Below are 24,049 nucleotides of genomic sequence, written 5' to 3' on the forward strand. Positions count from 1 at the left end.
TCAAATTCCTCCCACAGAGTAGTAGGTTTTATAAACCAATGCATCTTCTTCAAATCAACGGAAACTACCAATGCTAGACTGGATTCCCTCTTCATTTGATGAGATCATACTCCTTTAAATGTAGAATATCACTGCTTGATACGCAAGACCTCAACCTCCTTACTGAGGTTATGACTACAGCTGCCTTTGGCTTGGTAGCTGTTGAAAAGATTAAACAAAAATTAGCAGTTCCTGTACAACAAAATATTTAGATATTAACCAGAGTTAAAATTCAAGCCCTAGTTTGCTTCCTGCCCATCGGACATGCTACACTGAACATCTTTTTTAAATTCCACAGGTAATAAAACTTGCACTAAATGAGGCCAGACTCAGCACAAGCCTGTACCTATGCCAGGCACAGCAATCTCTTTCATGTGTACTGCTTTGCAAACACCGAAGCTGCAAGGCATAGGGGCCCATGAAAACATGCTGCTTTATAGGTTTGCTGATAACTTGATAGAGCTGATAATGCAGTTATTGCCTACTGGGAGCTGACGGATTTTCACAGTAATAGCAGAGTAATGCCAGAAATGAGCAGGAAAAACAAGGCCGGTACAACTCACAGGATGTGAACTTCTGTCTCCTAGATGGGTAAATAAAACAAATCCTTTTCAAAAGGATGTGCCTGTGACCTGGACTTGATATGACCGGAGTGCAGTCAAAATAATTACAGTGGAATTCAAGTGGTGCTTGGGTGCGTGCAAATATGGCAGCACAAAGCCTTGTGCCACATGATTAGATATGTAATATGAGGAGCCCAATCATGTGTTCCCAGCATCAGAGAGGGGAAGGGAGATTCAGCCCTGAACCCGAGGACAGGCATCTTGTTCCTGCAGGAGGACGGCACCGCTGCTGGCAGCCGTTCTCCCAGCTCTGCCACCGGTGTATCTTGTGGCACGGATCCCCGTCCTCTTCAGACAAAACTGGCCAGGCTCACTGAGATCAACCAAGTAAACTGACTGCACTAATCTGGCTGACTTTGCTTGGAGCAGATTCGGAAGCGCTCACAGAGAGCGCCCAGCTGCAGCTGGGCAAGGTCAGTCACCTCTGGCCAGGAGGATGTGACCTCTTCCACCGGCACAGCTGGATCTCGGAGGGGGCATCTTCCTACAGCTTAACTACATGGGATCCTCCATCAGCAATGGGCAGCCAGGATGACTTGTCCTCTTTTCCAGGGAAATTCCTCACCCAGGGAATCATTCCCTTCTTGCCAGCATGCAGCTCTGGAAGGGATGATGTTTCACGTTCAGATCATTTTCACTGCTACAGCAATGTGAGTACTCCTCATGATAACAGCAAACTGAATAAAACACTGAACTGAGGCACAGTGTAGGAGTCACAGTAATTAATAAATCCCCAAACGCCCCCAACAGACATCAATGGGACCAAAAGGTGCCATTGCTATCACCTAGTCTGACCTCCTGCACAGAACAAGTCACAGAGTTTTGCCTGGCAATTCTTGCATCGACATCATAATTTCAGGTTGAAGTATTGCATCTTTTAGAAAAAATCCAGTTGTGATTTAAAGACTGCAAGTCTTGAAGAACTCACCACATCCCCTAAGCAGGCTGTTCCCATGATCAACTGCCTTCATTCTTCAAAATGTATACCTCATGCACATGTGGGAACTGAACACAGAAATTGAGTGAGCCAAGTTCTGGTGCTCTGCCACGAGTGAAGAATCAAGCACATATCAGTTTTACGAGGTTATTACAATTCCACATAAGAAGCTATACTATCTTTCTGGAAGATGTCATGCAGAATTCAGCACTGATTAGGAAACATTTCCCTCACTTTGTAAGAACTTTTCAGACTGTGTTTTCTTCTCAAGACTAAAAGAGACTGTACAAGTTGCATAATTTTTGCACAAGGTACACGATCTACAACTGCCAGCATGATGGTAGTGGCACTGTGGCTCTTCTCTGGCCCCCAAGTGGTTTGCTTGTCAAGCAGCTGGAGCTGAAAAGTCGGCTCCTGAAGCCAAAAGAGACCATGGCACTATCAGTCAAAGAGCGTGGTTTTCTTTCCAGCAACATATAACTTCTTTTAGCTTTAACTGAAATGGGAAATTGGTTGAAACGGACCTTTCCTCTCATGAATCTCTGATTAAACAATTGAGTGTTTCTGGATGAAAAAAAAAAAATCCTCAAAAAATTCCAATCCCGTTCCAGTAAACTCTTACCCAAACTGAAACCCACGCCAGTGTGTCTCAAATTTTGCTGCTGTTGTAATTGCAATCCTGTGTGTAGCAGAGAGAGGACACATCTCCCTGCACTCAGCTGGTATTGCTCATGGACTACACCTCTGCAATGGAGAGGAAAAGGAAAGCCTGTGTTATGAACTCATGGCAATGGTGGGACATGGCTGCTCACAGCCCACCTGTGCAGCCACCATGGGCAGGAGAGAAGCAAGGAGCAGTAAGGGACATAATTTTTGGAGAAATAAGTGTTGCATGTCTTTTGTTTTAACTGGGAATAACGTCCAAAATGAGCACTTATGTATGCTGTCTTCTGTTCTTCCCTTGAAGAACACGTCCACCTGTCAGCATCCCTGAGAACTAAGGTGACAGTTATCATCATGCTCTTTCGCTAGTGCCAGGAGGTTTTCTCCAATGTCAATCTGATCTTCCACACAGAGCACGTATTCTCCTTCAAGTTTGTTTTTTTTTCACCTGGAAGAATGATATCACCCAAAGAGTATGACTATAGAGAAGACCATCAGCAGACCATCATCTGCTAGTTCACTCCACCAAGCAGAAGCAGAGGTCCCATGTCTTTTTTCAGTGAGCTGGAAGAAGCCAACTGGCACACAGAGGCACAGCCCTCCCCCTCCTCATGCCAATATTTCCAATGTTTGATGGCACACGCAGCATTTTACTTGAGTCACCACAGTTTTCAAAAGGTTATTCTTACCCTTTTTCAGTCAAACACATAGGAAACAGACCTGCAGGAAACTTAAGCTCATGGCTGGAGACTGACCTCTGGGGTGACCCCTTTATGACTCGACTCTTGGCTCCACGTAAACACTAGAAGGACTTCACCTTCAATCACTGTTAAATGTGACCTCACTACTATATTTGCCTGCATCAGTTTAGCTGCAGGACTATGTTTTAAAGTTCAGCACAATAAAAAACCCCAGATTCTTAGACACAATCAAGAAATAGACTTCAAAGACCTTTGTGTAATTAGCATACTGAATCACAATTAAGCCATGACTGGCATTTTATAGCACTGGTTCTTTGAGGACAGCAAAGCTCATTTTTACCAATAGTCTTCCAGAAAAACACTTCATTATTTAACGGTACCTCTCATTTCTATACCATTCAAGATATTCTCAGGAGGTACGAAACAGATAATTTCGAACATAAAGTTGCTTTCACATTATTTCATTATCCCTGTGGTATTTTTGGCGATGAGTGTTTTGGATGGTGAATTTTAAAAGAGAACAAATAGAAAATAAAGTTGTCAATGCACTGATTGGAATTATGACTACACATCCTTTAATCATGTGTCCCACTCAAACCATGCAGCTCTCAGTCCTACATGGCCCAGGCCTGAATCTCCCACTGCAGGCATTAAATGCTGTAATGTGTTTAATTAATTCACTAAAATGCATGAACATCCGCGGACACCAGAGTGACTGGTGCCAAGTAAGTGCTTATAGTTACAGCAACTGTTAATAAAACATGATCCACTCCAGGTTTGGAAGCTGATATGGAAGAGCTGAGGGGCTCTGGAGCCCTGAGGTCATTCATATCTTGTGTCTCCTTATAGTTACGGAGACTGAATTTTTGTCAAGCCAGTGCCTTGGCTCCTTTCTGTACTCTCCCAACTCTCTGCAGCTGCCAAATTTCCACAAATGCACGCTATTGGGGGTAGTCCCCTTAGAAGCACAGCACTTGGGAGCTGGTAAAATACACCCAACAGGTCCTGGTCATGGCACGACCAAGGCAGGTGGCCCACCAGGGCATCCGTCACCTCCAGGCCAGCCAGCCTGGCTAGCTGACAGCACCGCAGTCTTTCTCACCCCATATTTACCTAAACTTGTCAGAGATGCAACCTCGTACCGTCACTTGTTCATATGCATTTTCACTTCAGAGCTGTCAGTTGGATCTCTAGGGGCTTTCCATTCCTGCGACTGTCAGCTCAGGCAGACTTTTCTGTCTGCTGAGTACATCAGGAGAGCCCTGCCTTCTCCCACAGACTGAGACTGAGACTGAGATGGATAGACAGACAAAAAAAGGAAGACAGAGTTTAGCAGAGTTTTCTCTAAAAGAGCTATAACTAGGTCCAATTACAGTAGATTTGTTACGTTTTCTCCAAGCTAAACAATCCCAACAGGTGCTTAAGGTTAAGAGCTAGAAAGGTTCTCCAGGGTGAAAAAAAAACACAAAAGGAGTTCTGAACTGCAGCGCCTTCACTTGCTGTCTGTTGATCTATTGTTTAGGAGTCTAAGAAGAGTTGCCTAACACACTTGCAGTACATTCAGCTTTTCCACCGACACTCTCCAAACACACTGTTGTTCAGCAGGATGGAAGTGTGAGAAGTTCTGTGCGACACATGGAAGACAACGTGCTCATTTCCCTTCTGTCTGATTCCTCTCTCTTTAAATTTTGAAGAGGAAAATTCCAGTAAAAAGTCTTTTTGTGAAAAAAGATCAGTTGGCTTATGGAAATTCTGAAAATAAAAATATCTGGTTTATGTTTATTTAATTCATTCATTATCAGCTTCAAAAGTAGATTAATTAACACTTTAAATAGTGAATATGAAAAATTAATTGGTTTGAAAATGCCTGTTGGAAATGTAGTGGGTTTGGAAATATAAGGTATTTTTAAGGAAAACCTTGCCATTTTTGTATTTTTTTTTTCAAAAGGAGCTATACCGCTCACCCAAGCCATTGGTGTGATGTCTCATCAGAAGAGTGTGAGACGTTTAAATTAAAGCAGTGTTTGTAGAAAGAGCATTGTGGTGTCTACACTTCAATGTGTCTCATCAGCCCACAAAGCTGAGTAGAAACAACTTCAAAAAAAAGATTTAGTTCTGTTTTATCTTTGGTTCCTGACCTTATTTTTTATAAATAAAACTACTTTTGTATTATCTCTGTGAGCTCAAAATAATACTTTTCACAACATAGCCCAGTACTAGGACAATATAGCACTTCTTAAAAAATTACTAGAGAAAAAAAAAAAGGCAAATGTGTTGTCTTAACCACTATTAAGCCACTATTACCAATGGAGTTTAATTGCAGTGGCAACTTCAGCTTTTATTTTGATACCAAGGTTGAGTCCTTCCTTACTTCTTTTCCACCCTCTCCTCCCTTAATGCCAGCTACTCATGGGAATGGAACCCATTGATGGGAATGAAACCCATGGGAGGGAAGACAGGAATCAGGATCTATCTATATCCATCTATACACTGCTCTGCTGGTGCATAAGACCTTTTGGAGAAACCATGGAGCTGCTAAAGCCACGCAGTTTGTATGGGTTTACTGACCCTGCTGGGGCTGAGCAGCGGTAGTGAACTAGCCGGAGGTAAGCAAGATCTGCCACTAAAAATGGTCCCACAGACAAAAAAGGATGTATGTTCATATAAGCAAGGCGAGGATGAGGAAAAAAAATTAAAGGAAAATGAAGAACAGGGGGAAGCAGAGAGAACAGAGGGAGAAAGAACTGCACTGCCCTACAAGAGCAGCTCTGTGATTCCTCCAGTAATGTTACTCTGTTTTGTTTATCATGAAAAGACCCCATTAATGCTTCAGCTCCATCAAACAGCAGACCAAATTTGTGAATGGCACCTATCAGAGCCCAGGGTAAATCCAATGATTAGAGGGAATTTGCCAAAGGGTCTTTGTAGCTGAGAAAAATGCCTGCTCCAGAGAGGAATGCAGAAAATTCCTGGGAGGACAGGCCCTCCTTTGTTGGCAGTGGGGCGGTATTCTGGAGCAAATAAAGGCACACAAAAAATGAGATCTTAGATGCAATGAACATTTGAAGAAACCATTCAAAGACCTCCTTGAAATATTCACACCTCCCCCCCTTTCCCAACTGTACTAATTCTGTTTAGGATGACTGAACAGGCTATACGCAAAACACTACTATTTTAGGATTACATAATAGAAATGTCTCCTGACAGTAGCAGCTTTACTTAGTTTTTTTCTACTGCTTTTTCCCCAGTTAAAACTTTTGTTGACACAAGCTTTTAGGGGCCAAATTCTCAGCCAGTGCAAATTGCTACAGATCCACTGAAATAAAAGGATCTCTGCTGGCTTACAGTGGTATAGAATTTGACCTCAGATTTAGCAGGTAAAAAGAAGAAATGCACCCAAACACCAGAATGGACCTACAGCCAGTGGAGAAGGGACATCAATGCCCCCTCTCTGATTCACCCCACCTTGTTAATGTTTGTGCCAAATGAATATGCATCACCTATGAGCTATGCAGCAGCAGAAAGATTTGCCTGGATAGATTCATCTTGAGAGTATAAACATATCTGGGCAGAAATTAAATTTACAAGATCAGATGACACAAGCTGTCACTTAACAACTGAAGGGGACACAACATGTGGGTGTTGATTCATTTCAGACTCACACAGTGGATGCTCTTTTACTTCTTCTAAGAACTCGTTCATAAGAAACACATTTAAATGAGCAAAGTGATAGGAGAAACAAGGATTTCAGCCCAACATCACCAAAATTATATTAAATCTGCAAATTGTTGTGTAATGTTTTTCTATATGTCTACCCTGACCTTGTCAACTATATTACAGTAATATCAATTTATTTAAAATAGGGTTTGTATTTAAATAGCCCAAAACCATACTAAATGTACAGAGGCAATGTTCTGTCTGCCACAGGCAAGGCTCTAATCTTGATTACATCAGTGTAAATCCAGCATATTTCCAACAATTTCACCGAACACCAGTGAAAGTGAGATCAGAATTTGGCCCTATGCCTCCTTCCCTCTGTTTTCTTCCAGAGAAAACAAGACCATTTTTTGTTATTTCTTTGGTGTGAAAAATCAGATACAGGTTTTATGGCTGATTTAGAAGATCTTATCTGCTTCTGAAATCTTGAATTGCATAAACTGCATGTAATCCTCACATAAACACATTCAACAAACACAATTTCCTCCTCCCCTCCTCACTTTCTATGCTCTGAACAATCCTAATGTCTTTTTTTTTCTCCACAATGTGCATTTAAACACAATATGCTTCCTCATAAACATTGTTAACGACTTTCATGTCCCGCCTTACAGAATTTGCTGTGATGATGGAGTGAGGTAATAATCCTGCAGTTGGAAGCAGGCTCTGTAAGCACCCACGGGTTTGCACTGCCTCTGTTCGTGTGCGCCCATCTGAAACCTAACATATTATTTGCAACTTTGGAGACCGATACTCTTAACATTTTTCAAAACAGAGGTTAGTTGTTTGCAGAGGTGTTTCCTTCATCGCTCTGCAAATGTTGTTCATTTTACTATTTAAGTGATCTTTTACTAGTCCAAATGGATTTACCCTCAATACAGCAGCGCAGTGGCAGCAAAGGTGTAAAGAGCTGGGCGTTCAAACAAAGCTGGGCTGTGCAGTGTTTTGCAGCCGTGTGTATAAAAGCAGTAATGTCTAAAAAGTTCTTTTCCTCTGTTTTTTAAGGAACAAAAGCTACCAAAGGTTTCTACTACAACTAGGTTCTGCTTTCTCCTGAATAATCCCAAGCAAGCTGGTGAGTGGATGCTCTTGCTTTCCTCAGGGTCTGTGGGAACACTGCTGCTGTAATTGACTGCAAAACTTGGGACAGGATCTCCTTCTTTGGTAGGAGAGCTGGAGTCTCTCACCCTGATTCATATTGGCTCACTTTCTTCAATGGGATTCCTTTGAGGGTAAAGATACCAAACTGCTCTTGCAGGTGAGAGGCCCTGAGAATGGGGCATTGAAGAAAAAAAAAGGGCCTGAAGGAAGGAACAGGCTGGAAGGGCTGTGCCACTCACACTTAGCGTGGACAATGAGCGAAACAACATTGTCTCAAGACGGTATACAACACATACAGTGCCACTTAGATACAATGGGAAGTGCAGATATCCAGCATCTTCCCAGGTTAGACAATCAAAGCATAGTTAGCTATAATAAAAAAATAAATACACTGAGAGGTATTAATTAAATTCCTTCCAAACCGGGCATGTCTCCCTGGCCTAGTTCTTTAATTGCCATCAGGTGTGTAAATCCTAGGAGCATCTTCTGCAAAATAAGTATCAGCTTAGAAAAATGGCTATTGGAGAAGTATGCAAAGCCTGAAACACGCACACACGTGTGCGCACTAACCTTCTCCTGCAACCTTGATTTATTGAGCCTCTGCCTGGCAGATGGCTGACATATTAAAATAGGCTCCTAAAATTACAGATGTTTGTTTGTTTGTTTGTTTTCCACCAAACAGACTGTAACAACTCCAACCATAATCCATTAAAATCCAGTCTAGTAGGGTAGATGACTGTCACTGGAAGCCTGACTTGTCACGCTGCCACAAAGCAGTGTGAAGCTCTGGGCTCTTCCTCCCAAGCTGGGGTTACATCATCTCACACATGCTCCTTTTACTAGCTGATGTTTTGAGCTCCTTTCAAAAATGTCCAGGAACGACGTACTGATTTACTCGCTGTTCTGCACCATCAGGGTCCCTCCCCTGAGGAGAAGTTCCTGCTCTACCACAGACTTCCTCTGTGTTTTTGGGAAGACGCATACACCCAGGCATTTAAAGATATTTTAGGAACGTAAAAGCACAGACAGATGTTTGCAATAATATGTTGGACCAAAAAAACCTGTGCTAATCCAGCAGCAGACACCTTGGCTGTTTAGACGCCCCAGCTCAGTGAGCAGCACAACCTCCTGCAGGAAGGGTGACACAGAGGCTCAGGGTAGAAACGGGGTGAAACCACCCTGCATGAGGTGGCCAATGGGTGAATCACGGCAAACACAGACAGTAACACCCCGCTAATTTCTGCTCTAAAGGAAAAAAATAAAGACTGGCTGTTTAAAGAAAGGATTTGGTTCAGAAGATTTCGAACTCCCATTTCAATCAAAGGCAGAGTTATTTACCACTGCAAACAACCATTAAGTCCTAAGCCATTAAATCCTGTAGTGAAACAAGGACTGAAGAAAGAAATAACTGACCGGCCTAGATTCAGAGGCCAGTACAGATCAAAAGATAAGTGGAAAGGCAGCTTGGAGGCATTTTTGTACCCTGTGATTTCTGGGGCTGGTTCAGTTTCTTCAATAGTCTCTTCCAAGGAGGGTGGTACTGCTCATGTCCATGGGAGACCTGCTTCTCCAGTCTCTCAGCAAAGTGACCAGATCCCACAGCAGCAAGCTAAATAAAAAGGATGTTTCTCCAGCAAACGTAAGAAGTAAGAGCATTTATAGAAGACAGAGAATGGGTCAGTGTGTCACTGACACTTTCTGCTTCCCACTTAGCGTTATCCCCTTCTGATTCCCGATTTAGACTTAGAATTGAGAAGGAATTATTTTAACTAAAATCGTGGTGCCAAATGAGTGTAAGACCAGGAGGACTGTGGTTTATCAGAGCAATTTCATGACAGAGTTCTTCAAAGCCCCAAAGATACTGGCACCACTCCTAAAATGCACCAGAAACCTCTGAAGCTCTCACTGTAAACATCAGATCTTTCCTCCTTTGCTGTCACAGCGAGATAGTGCAGAGGGGAAGGAGGATGAGGTGAGGAAGTAACTGGTCCTAGAGTTCTCTGACAGAGGTAAACTTGACATTTGCTCAGCTTTTGGTGCCGTGGCCCATGTTTGCACTGAGGCCTGGCCTCTCAGCCCCGGCACGGGAGGCAGGAGGAAGCAGTCACTGTCAAGGTCAGACGCGGGATGTGGTGATTGCCCCTCCAAGCCACCCCAGAGTTCATCAGGATATGAATGTGTCTGTGCAAAAGTAGACACTGCTTCCAAAATTAAATCTGGACAGCGTTAATTTATCATGTCTAAGCCCCAGGCCTGTAATAACAGTTACCAGCATTTGTGTTTTTGTATACACTTTGAAAGTTCTGGGTAGCTGAAACTGGCTGTTTATTTTCAAGAATTAAAGCACTTCTGACCTTCTTTTCAAATACCATCTGTAAACATAATGATATATAGGCACACATTTACTGGCTTTTTGTAAGGGGAAAAAAGCAAACTTAACATAAAGCAAACTGGTGAAGAGAGGGCAGAGGTAGCTCCAAACACAAAAGGTCTTGCTCTGTTTCTTAAAAGTTCTCCTGTACTAACAGCAATTAGAAAGTTCAGCTGTAATTTCACCCCTCATTCACATACGACCTTGTCTCACCTTCAACAGGAAACAGAGACTAAGTTAGGAGAGCCTGAATATAATAGAAGCTTGTGGCTGTGGTGTACTGCTGCCATCAACATAAATCTGTCACAAACACACTCAGTGAGGAAGAGGAACTTCCATACACTGTGGACTCTACATTTTTGGATGCAGATGCAGATTTATGGTGCATGAGAAGCAATAAGCCTTTGAGTCAATGTGGGCCTTGCAAGTGCACGAGGCTGTGCAGACTGGTGTTCTTCAACTGAGCTACACATAACTGCATTTGTAACCACCTCCTGTGGGACAGGAGAACTGGGTCAAAATAAGGCCAAGGAGATGGTCTCGTTCTGTTGGAGTACTGCATCCAGTTCTGGGATGCTCAGTTTAAGAAGGACGAGGAATTATTGAAGGGAGTCCAGTGGCTGGCCATGAAGATAGTTAGGGGCCTAGAGCATCTTTCTTATGCGGAGAGACTGAGAGAGCTGGGTCTGTTCAGCCCAGAGAAGAGAAGGCTGAGAGGGGATCTCACCAATGCTTATAAATATCTCAAGGGTGGACATCAAGAGAACAGGACCAGACTCTTCTCAGTGGTGCCCAACAATTGGATGAGGGGCAACGGGCACAGACTGAAGCACAGGAGGTTCCATCTGAATATGAGGGAAAACATCGTTACTTTGAGGGTGCCAGAGCACTGGAACAGGCTGCCCAGAGAGGTTGTGGAGTCTCTTGCTCTGGAGACATTCAAAACCCGCCTGGACACATTCCTGTGTGATCTACTCTAGGTGAACCTGCTTTAGCGGGTGGGTTGGACTAGATGATCTCCAGAGGTCCCTTCCAACTCCAACTGTTCTGTGATTCTGTGATTTTCACAACAAGGTGGCCTACAAAACGAAAGCCGAAATTTTTAAGTCCAACTGGAACTGATTTGTTACACAGTCTTCAAACTGCCACCCTGCAGCTCCATGGACACGAAATGACATATTCGGTTTCCTTCATTCCTATGTGGGATGGGACAGGCGTGCAACACAGAGCTAAGCGGCCATCCTCTATGAGGAAAGGTTGAAGAATCAGGCCCACAAAGCCATCACAATTCCAGTACAGCTTTGTTCACTTTCCCAGCAAACGTCTGACTCCCGATAAAAAAAAAAAAACAACCCTATCTAGAAGGAAGTTACATCAAGTGACTGAATTAAGGTGACTACTCTGCTGACTTATGGTATCCTAAGAGTGTTTTTACATAACGGGAATTATAAATGAAAGCAGTTTTGAGCAGATTAAAAAACAGCTCAGTGTCATTATTAATTAATTAAAAACAATTTTTCCAAGTCAGCCTAATAGAAAGCTTCCTCCATGCAACCAGTAACTGATTAAGTGAGTGACTCAAGCAGTAAAATCACAGTTGGGTCTATTTTCTTCATCCCGGAAGGCCAAGTTCAATATTTTTCCTATGAGGCATGCCTTACTATAAAAAGAATGTGATGTTTGAACGTGAGTGTCTCTGCTCTCAGTGCTGGCACCCGCAGCCTTTCCTAGCCCTCCTGCCACATTTCGAGAGTGCGGGATGAATCACAATCATGTGGCTCACCTCCCTGCCAAATTCTTTTCTTCTGCTACCACTGCGAGTTCCTCCCAGACCGCTGCCAGCAGCAGCTGTCCCCCAGCCAAGACCATGGGGGCGAGTGTCAGCAGGGAGACAGGGCTCCCTTCTTCCTTCCTCCTCCTCTGAGGAAACAAGCAGGTGCAGCGTTAGAGACCTGTAATCAAGGGGCTAACTAAATATGTGGTGGAGTAGGTCAAGAAAAGGAATAAGTAGGAAGCTGAAATGGAGGGAGAGGGGGGAAGGGGGATACATGGGGATGGCTGGGTGCTGCAGCCCACCGAGCACTGCAAGGTGGCCGAGCACCATATCCTCCCTGCCATCCACTCATAAACGCACTCTTCATCTGTCCATGCCATAGCAGCTGATGAGTATAACACTGCTTTCAACCAGGCATGTTTCTTCAGCAACAGAGATCCTGGTGCAACAGAGCCGCAAGGCTCTGTCATAACCTATTTTCTGCGGCTGTAGCCTCAGGGTCCCAGTCTATGGTAGATGGGAGAGTGGGAAGAAAGGTATGAACTGAGAGGAGCTTGAGGAACATGAGTGCATAGGTCACATATTTCACTTTGCAAAAGGTGAGAAAAGAGGATATCATACTGTTCTGTGTGCCAAGTTCATGCTTGCAGCTGAGGCAAGAATAAATGCACTTTACATGTGAACGAGGGGCATGCTGTAATTAAAGCACACAGGCTTCTGACATTTCAACAAGTAGTGGATATATACAAAAACATGCAGAGCCACAGATGGGAGTTTTTCCTTCATTTCTGAGAGCTGCTCACCCTGTCTTTGAGGGCTGAAGTGAAGGCTGGAGGGATGTGGCAGGATCAGCAAGCATCCGAAGCAGGTTGCAAGAGTCACCCTCACAGCATCACCCCAGAGCTACCCAGCTATCAGCCCTCCTGCCAGCCAAGCTTACAAACTGATGCCTCTAACAGCAGTTTTCACCTCAGCCACAGAGAGGAATCAGAGATTCTGTGCACTTCTCTAAGGTCTCTGCTACTGGCATTGATTTTATGCAGAAGGCATCCAGGAACTACAGCAAGAGATGACAACACAAAATCCTGAAATAAGGTTTTGAGCAAAGAAAACCATAGAGTACGTTATGCTTGCAAGTCATCATCAGATAAATCCACCTCCTAGCTGCTATTGAGCACCCAGAATACAGTGAACATTCCTGGTAAAAACAAAATAACAGAAAACCCATGAACGTTCTGATGCAGAGCTTTCAGACAAAATAATCCTGCCTTTCACATGCTTCTCAAATAATGTGCTGATATTATTGACCTGTGCAAAAATCACTGCCCATCTTAAAGAAAGTATTTCCTTTTCATAAGAAGAATGGCTGTTACAGCCCAGAACACTAGACATAGGAGCAAGACTGGAGATCCAGCATTGTAAAAGGCTCATTCTTTAAGGCACAACTACGCATCTCTGCCTGGCCTTACAGATTGCTGGTCTGCTTCTAAATGAATGAAAAATTATTAAGACAAATGTTTGGCAACTGGAAAAGCTTTACTAATCTTCAATGTTTTTACGTACTTTAAGGTAGTGGAAAGGTTCTACTTGAATAATACTGAACTAGCTTTTTTTCTTTTTTTCCCCAAATCATGACGATTCTTACACACAAACACTTTCTCAGTCTCTTTGATGGCTCTATACTGATTTACAAAGAGCTGAAACCTTGAACTTTTACAGCTTACCTTGTGCCATAAAGAATATGAGACTTAAAATGTGTACAGTACATCTAGACTTATATTATTCTCCCAGGTTTATTCATTGTCCATAAAAGCAAGGAAGGGAAAGCACCCCAAAGGACATTAAACTCTGGAATTTCTGAGTTCTGGTGCTTTGTTCTATGTATGCAGCATTCCCACTCCAGAGACCCCAGGCTCATGGATGTCCCAGAAGTAAATTCCCACCTTCCTGAGACATTGCAGCTACGCTGAGAACCCTGCTAATGCTGGAATGAAAGCTTGAACTCACTTCTCTTCATTTACATTGAATTAATCCCCTTTCTACTAAGCCTGTTCCCATATTGGTTATATCTTAAACTTTATCTGCCAAATATCTCTCAGGTAGATTTTTACTACCAACCGACAGTCTCTGGATCAGTTCAAAATACGAATCGCTGGCACACGCAGTCAAGTTACTGACCACATGCTTGCTCTCTGAGAGCAGTTTAAGTGATGCCTTTTCCCTTCCATTTGCAGCAGGCAAACAACACACATGGGCTGGCTGCCGCAGGTCAGCCAACAGGCAAAAGGGATCCTTGGTCCCACTCCTTTTGTGAGCTTTCTCTGTGAAATAACACACTGTGCCTGTCCCTGCTCTGACAGGATGTGCAAGGAAGAGACACTGAATAAGAACACCTGAAATGCCCAGGGTCAACCCTTACCCCTCTTCTGTGACATGAGCAGCTCATTGACTAGATTTTCCATTTTCAAAATATTCCTTAGTATGGAGCCGAGACAGAAACTGCTGGCAAGTTTCCACGTAAGAGAAAAGACAGTCTTTGAGAAAACATACTGTTGGTTTCTGAAATACCCTCACAATATTCTTTTCTCCCAGCTGAGGGATAAAACTTTTCAAAATACATTATTTTCTTGTAACCAATAAGAAAATATATTACGTACTTTACAACATAATTTAAACTCCTGAAATACACTAATGGGGAATTGAAGCAGCAGAGTCTATCAGGCAGGGAATGGAGAGTTGGAATGTACCACCAATTCCCTTTCTGCTGCCTAATTTCCTACATGAGACAATGGCGTTCTCCTTTATACAATGCCCAAGAGACATACACATCAGAAATGTGCCATACATAGAAGATATCAATTTTTTCACTCTCATAAAAATGTACTTTGCCAATTAGAGGTCCACAGCACTGAGAACAAAAAAACCCAGCTAATTCAGAAGAAAAAGAAACTATTTAAAATGTGGGTTGCTCCATTTTGAATACATTATTATTAACTCTCTCTAACTACATTACATTATCTTAGCCTAGAATTTCCAGAAAGTTGAATAAATCATTGTTACATCTGTCTTAATGGGAGAAAGCAGTATTTGTAGACACCAATAAATTCTGGAAAGTGTCTGACTACCAGAAGATCATACTATTCATGTTAGAAATAGTGCCTTCCATCATTCTTTATCAAGATTAACAAGAAAGTTGCTTTAGAAAGCACAATGGACTGATCAGAGTCTTTGAACTAAAGCTAGTAAGTGGTTCCACTAAGGTTACCATAGGACTCAGCACCTTGGGTATACCTTGGTGATCACAGAAACAGGTGGCTCAGAATGAGTGGGTGGAAAAAAAAGATGGAAAGATTATTGTTCAGCAACTCGCCAGGAGCTGAATTCAGGTCCTGTTCCCATGGGGGAAGGCTGGGATAAGCTTGTTTCTATCAGCAAATGTATCATTTCAAATTAAGCAGTCCTGAAACAATAAGTACCTCGACAAACAGCTTTGCAGTAAGAATTGCATTTGTATTACCACAGTTCACATTCAGCATCCCAAATGCCATTTGTAGGCTACTTCTCTGGACAATGTTTTCAATTACTTGGCTGTTCTTCTTGCTTCCCCACCCGCTCTGTTTCTCCCAACTGTTATTCAGTCCTTACAAAAGTATTTCTGTTTTGGCTAGAACTTGGGCATGAGACATGTAAGAGTATACCCCTGTCTGCACATGGAAGTTAATGACTCAGATTCTCTCATTACAGGCTGTTTACAAGCAGCTTTTACCATTTCCTGGTCAGAACAGATTTCTACTTTTCTGCTGTACCAGAACTCAATTAAACTACCTAATCAACTTGATCAGTTCAGACTGAGTTCATTCACTTCCACCTACATGTGAGTAGTAAGTGAGTCAGGGTTTTCTTTCTATTGTGTTTTTTTTTTTTTTTTTCGGTCTAACAAACTATTAATGTTTAGAGAAACATATGCCCATTTTTGCTTTTGACATTAAATAATTCTAATGCCTTTGTTGTGACTAAAGAGGAAGAGAAGCTCCAGGACACCGCTCCAATAGTTTTCAGCAGACCTTTTTTTTTAGTGAAGACAGCTGATTTGATGGGGTTGTTTTGTTTTGTTTTGTTTCTGGACCCACTACAAACACAAGCCATTGGCAGCTCAGCCAGCAACATATGAGAAGGAGCTTCCTCTCCCACCGTGGTGTTCCTGGCTGCTTGAGCATGAACAGAAAAGGTGGATGGATGCCAATTGGCAAAACAGATAGAAATAGCAGCGCATTATTCTAGTACAAGCAGCAAAAAGACCAAGCACAAAACATCTCTCACTCTCCAATTGACTGAGGTTGCTTTTGGCAAACAGCAGCAGGCTTTTGCATGCTTATTTCCCTCCGGTTGGGGAAGATAGCTTTTGTTACGTAGCCATGCAAGGTAATACTGTACCGTCTCTGGCACTGTTGATGAACTGGGGTAGTAAACAGAGGGCAAAAGGACCGATCAGCTGTTAAGCAGCTCATAGATCCTCCCCACCTTGGCTTTCTAATGAAATTCCATCAGAAGGGGTGTAGCTGGAGGAGTCGTCAGACCAATTCGCAAGCACTGGAGAATGCATGGGAAAGGGTGTGCACCTACAGGGAAGGGAAATGTGTCAACAGCTGTGACGCAGGAATCCCGGCACATTTATGAAAGGCAGGTTCACTGGGATTCGCGTGCTTCCCTCATCAACAAATCTTCACTAAAAGCTGCACGGAGCCTGTCTTTCTTTCTTTCTTTTGTTCTCTCTTTATCTTTCTTCTCGTTCTCCCTCTTTCTTTATTTCTCTTTCTTTTCTCTCTCTTTTCCTTCCTTCCTTCCTTCCTTCCTTCCTTCCTTCCTTCCTTCCTTCCTTCCTTCCTTCCTTCCCTCCTTCCTTCCTTCCCTCCTTCCCTCCTTCCCTCCTTCCCTCCTTCCCTCCCTCCTTCCCTCCTTCCCTCCTTGCTTTTTCTTTCATTTTTAGATTCCTGAAGGATATTAGCAGCTAAAAACTGATGCAAACCAAGGCTGATCTTTCTACGATTTTGCATGGAATATGAGGACTTGCAGGGGGATTTTTTTTCATAATTTTTTCTTATGATTATGATGGTTATTATGACTATGACTATTCCTGGTTTGCTTTTAAGGATTCCTTCCCCACCCCACCAACATTTACACCAAGGGTATCAAACTCATTTTCACAGGGGGGAGGGGGGCACATTAGCCTCGTGGTTGCCTCCAAAGGGCCAAATGTAATTTTAGGACTGTATAAAGGTAGCTACTCCTACATTTATACAGTGAAAATGAGTTTGATATCCCTGATTTACACTGTGACCAACCAAAGCAAGATAGTTAATTCAGGGACTCCCCAGAGCAAGGAAATATAATGTAACACCATTCTCAAATCAGAGATTACGTCACTGCCATTTCTTTCCTCTTCCGCTACTTCCCATTTCTTATTGTGCTAATTTGATAAAAATCGTAATTGCTATTTCTTTGTAAAAGCCTCTGACAGATGTTTTGTTGCAAGAGGTATTGAGCAGAAAGGCATGATGATCAATGAGGTGTTTCATATTGGGCAGTGACAACTGATACAGATCTCCTAGGTAGACATGCACTCTCCTGAAGTACTACATTTGGTGTCTGCACATTAGGAGCTCACAAAGCACCTAAAGGCAGCACCAAGGGCTTGACCTAATCCTCAGTAAAGCCAACGTTCCACTGATTTGGGTGGACTCTACATCAGCGTGATAAATGAACGCACTTACACTCAAGCCAGAAAAAATGTGCTCAAGTACAGTATGAGCTTGCACGACATCCATTTTGATAGACAAGCACCGGTAGCTTGATGTTTACATTCAATGAATCCACGTATAAGTCCTCTGATGTTATTAAAAGACAGCAACTGTGAGATGTATCTGAGGATGCCAAGGGCAGCACTTAGCTCATGAGCATCCCGAACAAAGGATTTAAGACTGTTCTAGGACTGGTCCCCTATCCAGGCAGACTTCCAATGAAGTCAACATGGACGATGATCCTGTATGGAGCTCATGTAGGAAGAACATACAGCAAAGTAAGAATGCTCATTATAACGTGTTTGGCATCTTCATGCCTACATTACCTGTCAATAAGAGGGAAGGAAAGAGAAGCTGAATGCACTTACAAAGATACCTCCACAATTAGACTTATGCTATATTTAAAGCAACAGTCCTATTAAGACAGAATAGATGTTGATCTATCCCCATATTTTTTTTCTGTAAGAAGATGCCTAGAAAAATGACATGCCTACTCTCCAAGCTTTTAGTTATTTTAAACTGTGACGGCTTCTTAGCCAGATGTGGTCTGTGCATGTTTAGTAACCCTCAAAGGATCTCCCATTATTTTTCCCGTTTTCCCTTGAACCCTCATAAATATTAGCATCCATCATTCTGTGGCAAGGAGTTCTACTGCTCTACAACTTGCAGTGTGAAGAACCATCTTTGCATGTTCTGAAATAGGCTACGACTGATTTTAGTTGATACCACTCACTCCTGTCTTAGAAAAGCTAGTCAACAGCCAACTCTTCATGCCTTTCATGATTTTATAGACTTTTCTAAACCATGTCTTTCCCAGGCTGAAGAGTCCCGGCTGACGCACCACAACTCATATGGCAACCTCCTTGATCACCCTTTGAGCTGCCATCTGTTCTACTACCTTCTTTCTAGGATGAGTAGACCAGAACCATACGCCACAGTCAAGATGTTGACAAACACATCAGCACACAGATTTCAGCTTACGTTCAATGCACACACAACAACTTTGATGGAGAGCTCAATAAAAAGGGAGTTTAATTACAGGAAATGGCACCCTATAGCACCAAAAATGGTATCGCCTTATTAAAAAAGGTTTATCTGAAAGTCAAATTTAAATAAACAGCTGTACAAGTGACATCTTGTCATCATGGAAAACAGTTCAAAGAAACAGTTGGCTGAATAGGCCTCACTACAAATATATAGAAATCTCGGGCTTTTTGCTTAGCTATGTGGGTGGGTGGTGAAGAAGGATTGGGGCAGAGTGAGGGAGGGGACAACGGTGTGTTTTGTTTCTAACTGGAGTGAATTGGAAGTGTGTGTGTTTTCCTGTGGGAAGTGCCTAGCTCTATCTCTAGTGATCTAAAATCAGTGTCAAAGGTTTGTGAATGAGTTGCAAAATGAGCAATGGCACCTCCCATCGTTAGCTGTCTACATTTTTATAACCACTTGCATACTTTTGGTCAACCACTGTAAAATAAACAGTCCTTCCCAAATGTTTTTGTTTTCTTTGACAGCACAGCAATAATTCACTTGGAATGCTGCAGAATATAATAGGACTTTAAAGCTGTTGTAAAGCTGCCTTTTTATGATTTATGTTTGAGTTGTTTTCAAGCAAAAAAGATGCCCGAGCTACAAAAGTGTATGAAATCAGAAGATGTATCATGTGTGCATGTACATGTTATGTATGTGTGTGTGTGTGGGCTCAAGTGGGAGAGACTATTTTAAATAATTTTCATTTTGTGGGGAAGATCTGATCGTTTGCCTATGTCTTTGAAAAATGACTCAATGTAACAGACAGATTAACTTCTGCAACTACCAAAATCTAATCAAGATGACTGGAATGATTCTCTTTCAAGAGGAACACTCAGGACTTCATGCTTGCTACACCCCTTGAGTAGAAAAACAAAAGACTTATAACTGCACATTGCATCTGACCAGAAGAAACATTTTACAAGCTAGAACATTACATGACTGCAAATGCAATTGGGAAATCATATTCCAGGCTAGAGCAGAAACCTATGAAAATTACCCTGATGTCTGTTATCCTGCACTACCAGGGCGGGGGTCCATGAGACCACAGATGTTTATGTTCCGCCAGCATCACTGTGTTTCTCTTTCACCTCCCTGAAAACTCTTGTCTCCAGCCTGCACACTGAAGACCCTAAATTGTGCTGTCTGGGGAGCAGGAATAAGCCGTACATTGAGTTTGCTCTTAAGGGCTCAGAGGTTATCGGTTCGGCCATCACACCTGCATTCCTGACAGACAGCTGGAGACCCAGAGAGGTCCTGGCCCAGCTCAGTGCTTCTCCAGCAGAGAGCAGTGATACGCTGTCAGTGAGCTCAGCCCTGGAAAGCAGGGAAGCTCCCAGGCTCCAGAAAAGGCAAAGCTCAGAGTTGGCAAGCTCGCCAACCTGAATGCCAGAGGAGCTGGACTTGGAGAAAAAGAAGACAATGTGGGGTCATGTGAAAATAAAACCATTAAAAATACCTGCAAAGTCAGTGACTGAGCCAGCTTCAGGAGGAATATTCACATGAGCAAGAGCTCTCAGATCAGCTATTCGATCCTCGCAGCATTTCGCACTATAAGCCAAGAAGTATAGGGAGCACTCGTATCATAAACTCCACCTGCCTCCACATTAGTGTCTAATACTCCCTGGCAGCATTGCTAAAGATGCTTATACCTGTTCAAGTGATACCAAGGAGAAGCTGCCATGATGCCAAGCTTCTATCTTACAAACTGTGTTTGAAATAGTAGTGTCACTGTAAATTTGACCAGCTCAGGTTGTGAGCAAGGCAAGATTTGCAGGCAGAAAGATCCTCTTTTATTAGACCAGTCAACACTGACTTAAAATAACCTAACAAACTTGTTTCAAGCTTCGTCCTGTATATAAGCCGCTTCATTTATTACCAAGATAGGTTTACACACACACATCCATACATATGGCCTCTTTATCCTTTACATCTTGTATGTATTTTATTCTGGTATATATTCTCAGTAGCCACTAGTAGTAGTAAAAAAGTCAAAATGTGAACCCTTCTTAGGCAGTAAAAGGTACTGAAAGTTAAATTACGGATTTCATTGCCATAGTCTAAGCAGCAGGTAGATGATGGCCTGACCTGTCGCAACGCCAAAGGAACTGATCTCGACCCCTAGAAGCAAGCCTTCCTAAGTGGGAAGGCTTTCCTCTGTCCCATATGCTAGTAAAATGCTTATTTTTCATCTAAAGATCTCAAAATGTTTCACTAAGTGAAAGACCAGGATTACCATTCATATTTTACATGTGATGAAAACCGAAGCACATGAAGTACACTGTCTGGATTAAGGACACAAAGTTGAGCAGGCAAGTTTTGTGTTGCACACTGATGCTTCCCAACCTGCTTGCAGTGAGGACACCCAGACGCTTTTTTTTTTCCTGTCACATCATCTCAGCTCTCTGCCGCTGCTGCTTAAGCCTCCCTTGCCACTTCACTCTTCCCCAGTGTCCTCTGATCATCAGCGTGCTCTCTCCTCCCCAGCTGCTGCCTCAGCTCCTCCTCACCCTCCCGTACCAGCAGCACCGGTGGGGAACCCATGGCCATATTCCCTCCATGGAGCTGTCAATACGGTTCTCCCTGCAGCACCCTGGCTCAATGGGCAACCTGGCCTAGTGAGGGCCACCTGCTTGGGTGACACCAGCTGATTTAAACCATAATTTGTCTCTTTGGGCTTTGTGCACCACATGTAGACACAAGTCTGCTCTTACAGTGGAAAAAAACCACGTAACATCCACACAAATTGCATTTTCTTGAAAGCACTGTTAGTCCAGCCTTAATAGTTGCGTTACAAGGCTATTTTGCACCAGGTGTCCCCAAAAGAAGGCTGTAATGTCAGTGGGCAGCTTTGTGAATCAAGAACATACATGTGTACACACACACTCCATCCAACCATGGTCGCTTCACCTTGCCTAGAGAAGCAAAGGAGTCTTTCTTGTCTTAATGAAATCCAGGCAGGAACTGCTCTTTAAGCAGTGACAGTTCAGAGCTGGCTCTGTTATTTATAGTCCTATAACGTGGCTAGCCTGTCTCTCTTTCCACCCATGTGCAAGATAAGGAAAGCTTGTGAATCCTGCTACATGCCCAGTGGCAGGGGATGGCCAGGGTGTAGGAGAAGGGGTGGTGGTGAGAGCCTTGCTGGTGCTGGTAAGAACCAGACTGGCTCCCCTTTTGCTGGAGCCTGTCTGGGTGGTGGCAGGGCTGGAGAGTTCAGGCACACTTGTAACCTCCTCTGCACTAACCCAGAGAGATGCTGGCCACTGGCTCCAAATGAGCAGCTCAACTTGATTCTTCCTACTTTCCTCCTCCTCATTCCTGCCTTGGTAGCCTCAAGATATTTCCAGAGCAGCATCTACTATAAAACTTTTCAGTAAAACTGTTGAGGCGAGAGAGAAGTGTAAGAATTACATCAAGACAGAATTTCACAACTGTAAATAGGGGATTCTGCTGTTTTCTCATTTCACCATATCCTGCCTGAAGTAATCCTATGCTTTTTGGTCTCAAGTATGCATGTGGGCACAATTCCTTTTCTTTACTCAAGTAACCACATACTCTTTCTGCATCTTGTGGATACATGACCTTGAGGATACAGCATGAGTTGAAAAGGGTCTGAGAGGAATCTCTGTCTTCTGTAATGGTCCCCAGCCTTCCCCATGACTGGGTAGCAGCACTAAGGAGAGGGAAACTCTTGCTTTCTCCATCAGCCTGGGCTGTACTGTCAAGTGGCATGTTGTATCCATGGATCACGCCAGGTGGTCCTGTAGTCACCATGTAGCCTGTAACCAGCAGATCAGTATCCTAAATGGTAAAGAAAATAACCACGAAAGCAGAAATGAAGAACATTTTTGTCAGATCCTTTGCCACATGCTGACTTCAGACCCTCTCCTTGCAGCCACCATCCTTGTTTCTGCCTGAATCTAAAAATGACACAAACCTATCTGTTTGTCATCAACATTGTGAAATTTAAGTCTGGTACCACCTGGAAAGTCAAAGAGCTACCTTCTTCTTTTTCTTTTCTTCTTCTTCTTCTGATTATTATTATTATTATTGTTATTATTATTATTATTATTGTTATTATTATTACTATTACTATTATTATTATTGTTACAAAGAGAGATGATATTATTCTAAGTACAGCCTCTGTTAGAGCTTTCTGATATCCTTTCAGTAAGAGAGGTTGGGGAGGCAGTGACCTCCTTTCCCCAGATATATGGAAGGCATAAAAGGAGCAAAACACTCCTTTGTGCACATAGCAGGTGTAAAACTTTTGAGCAGATGTTTGTCTTCCATGTTCTCAGAGCAAAAATTCTGGGATTAATTGGTATTTTTTGTAGCTCACTGCTCCACAGTACCACTATGGATTATTTTGGCACACCTTTGTAAGACTCAAGCCCTTGTAGTGACCTTTTGTGCTTTCAGGAGGAGCAAGACAATACAGCTTGTTCATAATATTGAGGAAATGGGGCAAAAAAACAGCTGGAGTTTTCATCCAGCCTAGTGACCCACAGGAGAGTGAGGAGATACTATGTAACAGCACTTGGTGCCAAGCGTGCAAGAGGCAGAGTGATGCTTTCAATATCCATTACACCTTCCACCTTCAAAGGGTGGTTCATGCGACAGCTGGAACCAAGAGCTTCAGGCTGCCTTCCTGAGTTAAACATTCCAGGACACAACAGGGGAAGAAGGATCAGGGTGGCACCTTTCCCAAAAGGCACACACGCAGCGAGGTGAATTTTGAAGGGCTGGCTCAACTCAAGCGACACTCCGCATTTCGCATTCCTCTCGGTGACCGTGATCTCCTGCCACTATGCGAGATTCCCTTTGACGTGTCCCTACCCTGGGCCACGAAATCATCTGTCTCCCTGCTCCCTCCTTGCCCTGCCACCACCCTGGGCCACGCTCGCTGGCAGCAACAACGGAAGGGATGCTCCGCACACCTCAAGCCCAGGCTCCCCAGCCAGTGAAGAATGCGGGCTGCTGCACCCGGCTGAAAGGCTTGGGAAAGTGCAGCCCTGCTGTTTCATGTCAACATTCCTCCCCCTCTGCCTTTCCCAAGGTCTCCGGCAGAAAATCCTTTTTTGTTCTTATCAGTTCAAACAAGAACAATGAATTCTTCAAGCCCGCAAGAATGTGACAAGGTGCCAACAAAGGCAACCAGGAAGGTGATGTATGGTCTATAGGCTGCAGCTCAAATAAATCACTTCACAAACCAGTGCTGCAAGGAGGGAATTCAAACCGCTTAGAGCCTCTATTTCTAGTTCTCCCCTTCAGATTTTCACCTGTCAAGTATCCCAAATAA

At 43.2% G+C, this 24,049-nt stretch overlaps 1 protein-coding gene across 5 annotated transcripts in view; it reads right to left on the minus strand.

Annotated features, from left to right (window-relative positions):
* Nucleotides 1-24,049, minus strand: part of HMGA2 (high mobility group AT-hook 2) — a 159,689-nt gene that overhangs the window by 46,931 nt on the left and 88,709 nt on the right. For 4 of the 5 annotated variants that reach the window (XM_071802504.1, XM_071802512.1, XM_071802505.1 and 1 more), the window contains one exon: nucleotides 18,754-22,548. The exons of the other annotated variant lie outside the window; for it this stretch is intronic. In XM_071802504.1, coding sequence (XP_071658605.1) covers nucleotides 22,060-22,548 — 489 coding nt within the window. In that variant the 3' untranslated portion in view covers nucleotides 18,754-22,059. Of the gene's footprint in view, nucleotides 1-18,753; nucleotides 22,549-24,049 lie in introns of those variants that run through there. 5 annotated transcript variants of the gene reach the window in all.

This window comes from Patagioenas fasciata, chromosome 1 (assembly GCF_037038585.1).
Source record: "Patagioenas fasciata isolate bPatFas1 chromosome 1, bPatFas1.hap1, whole genome shotgun sequence".
Taxonomy (NCBI): Eukaryota; Metazoa; Chordata; class Aves; order Columbiformes; family Columbidae; genus Patagioenas; species Patagioenas fasciata.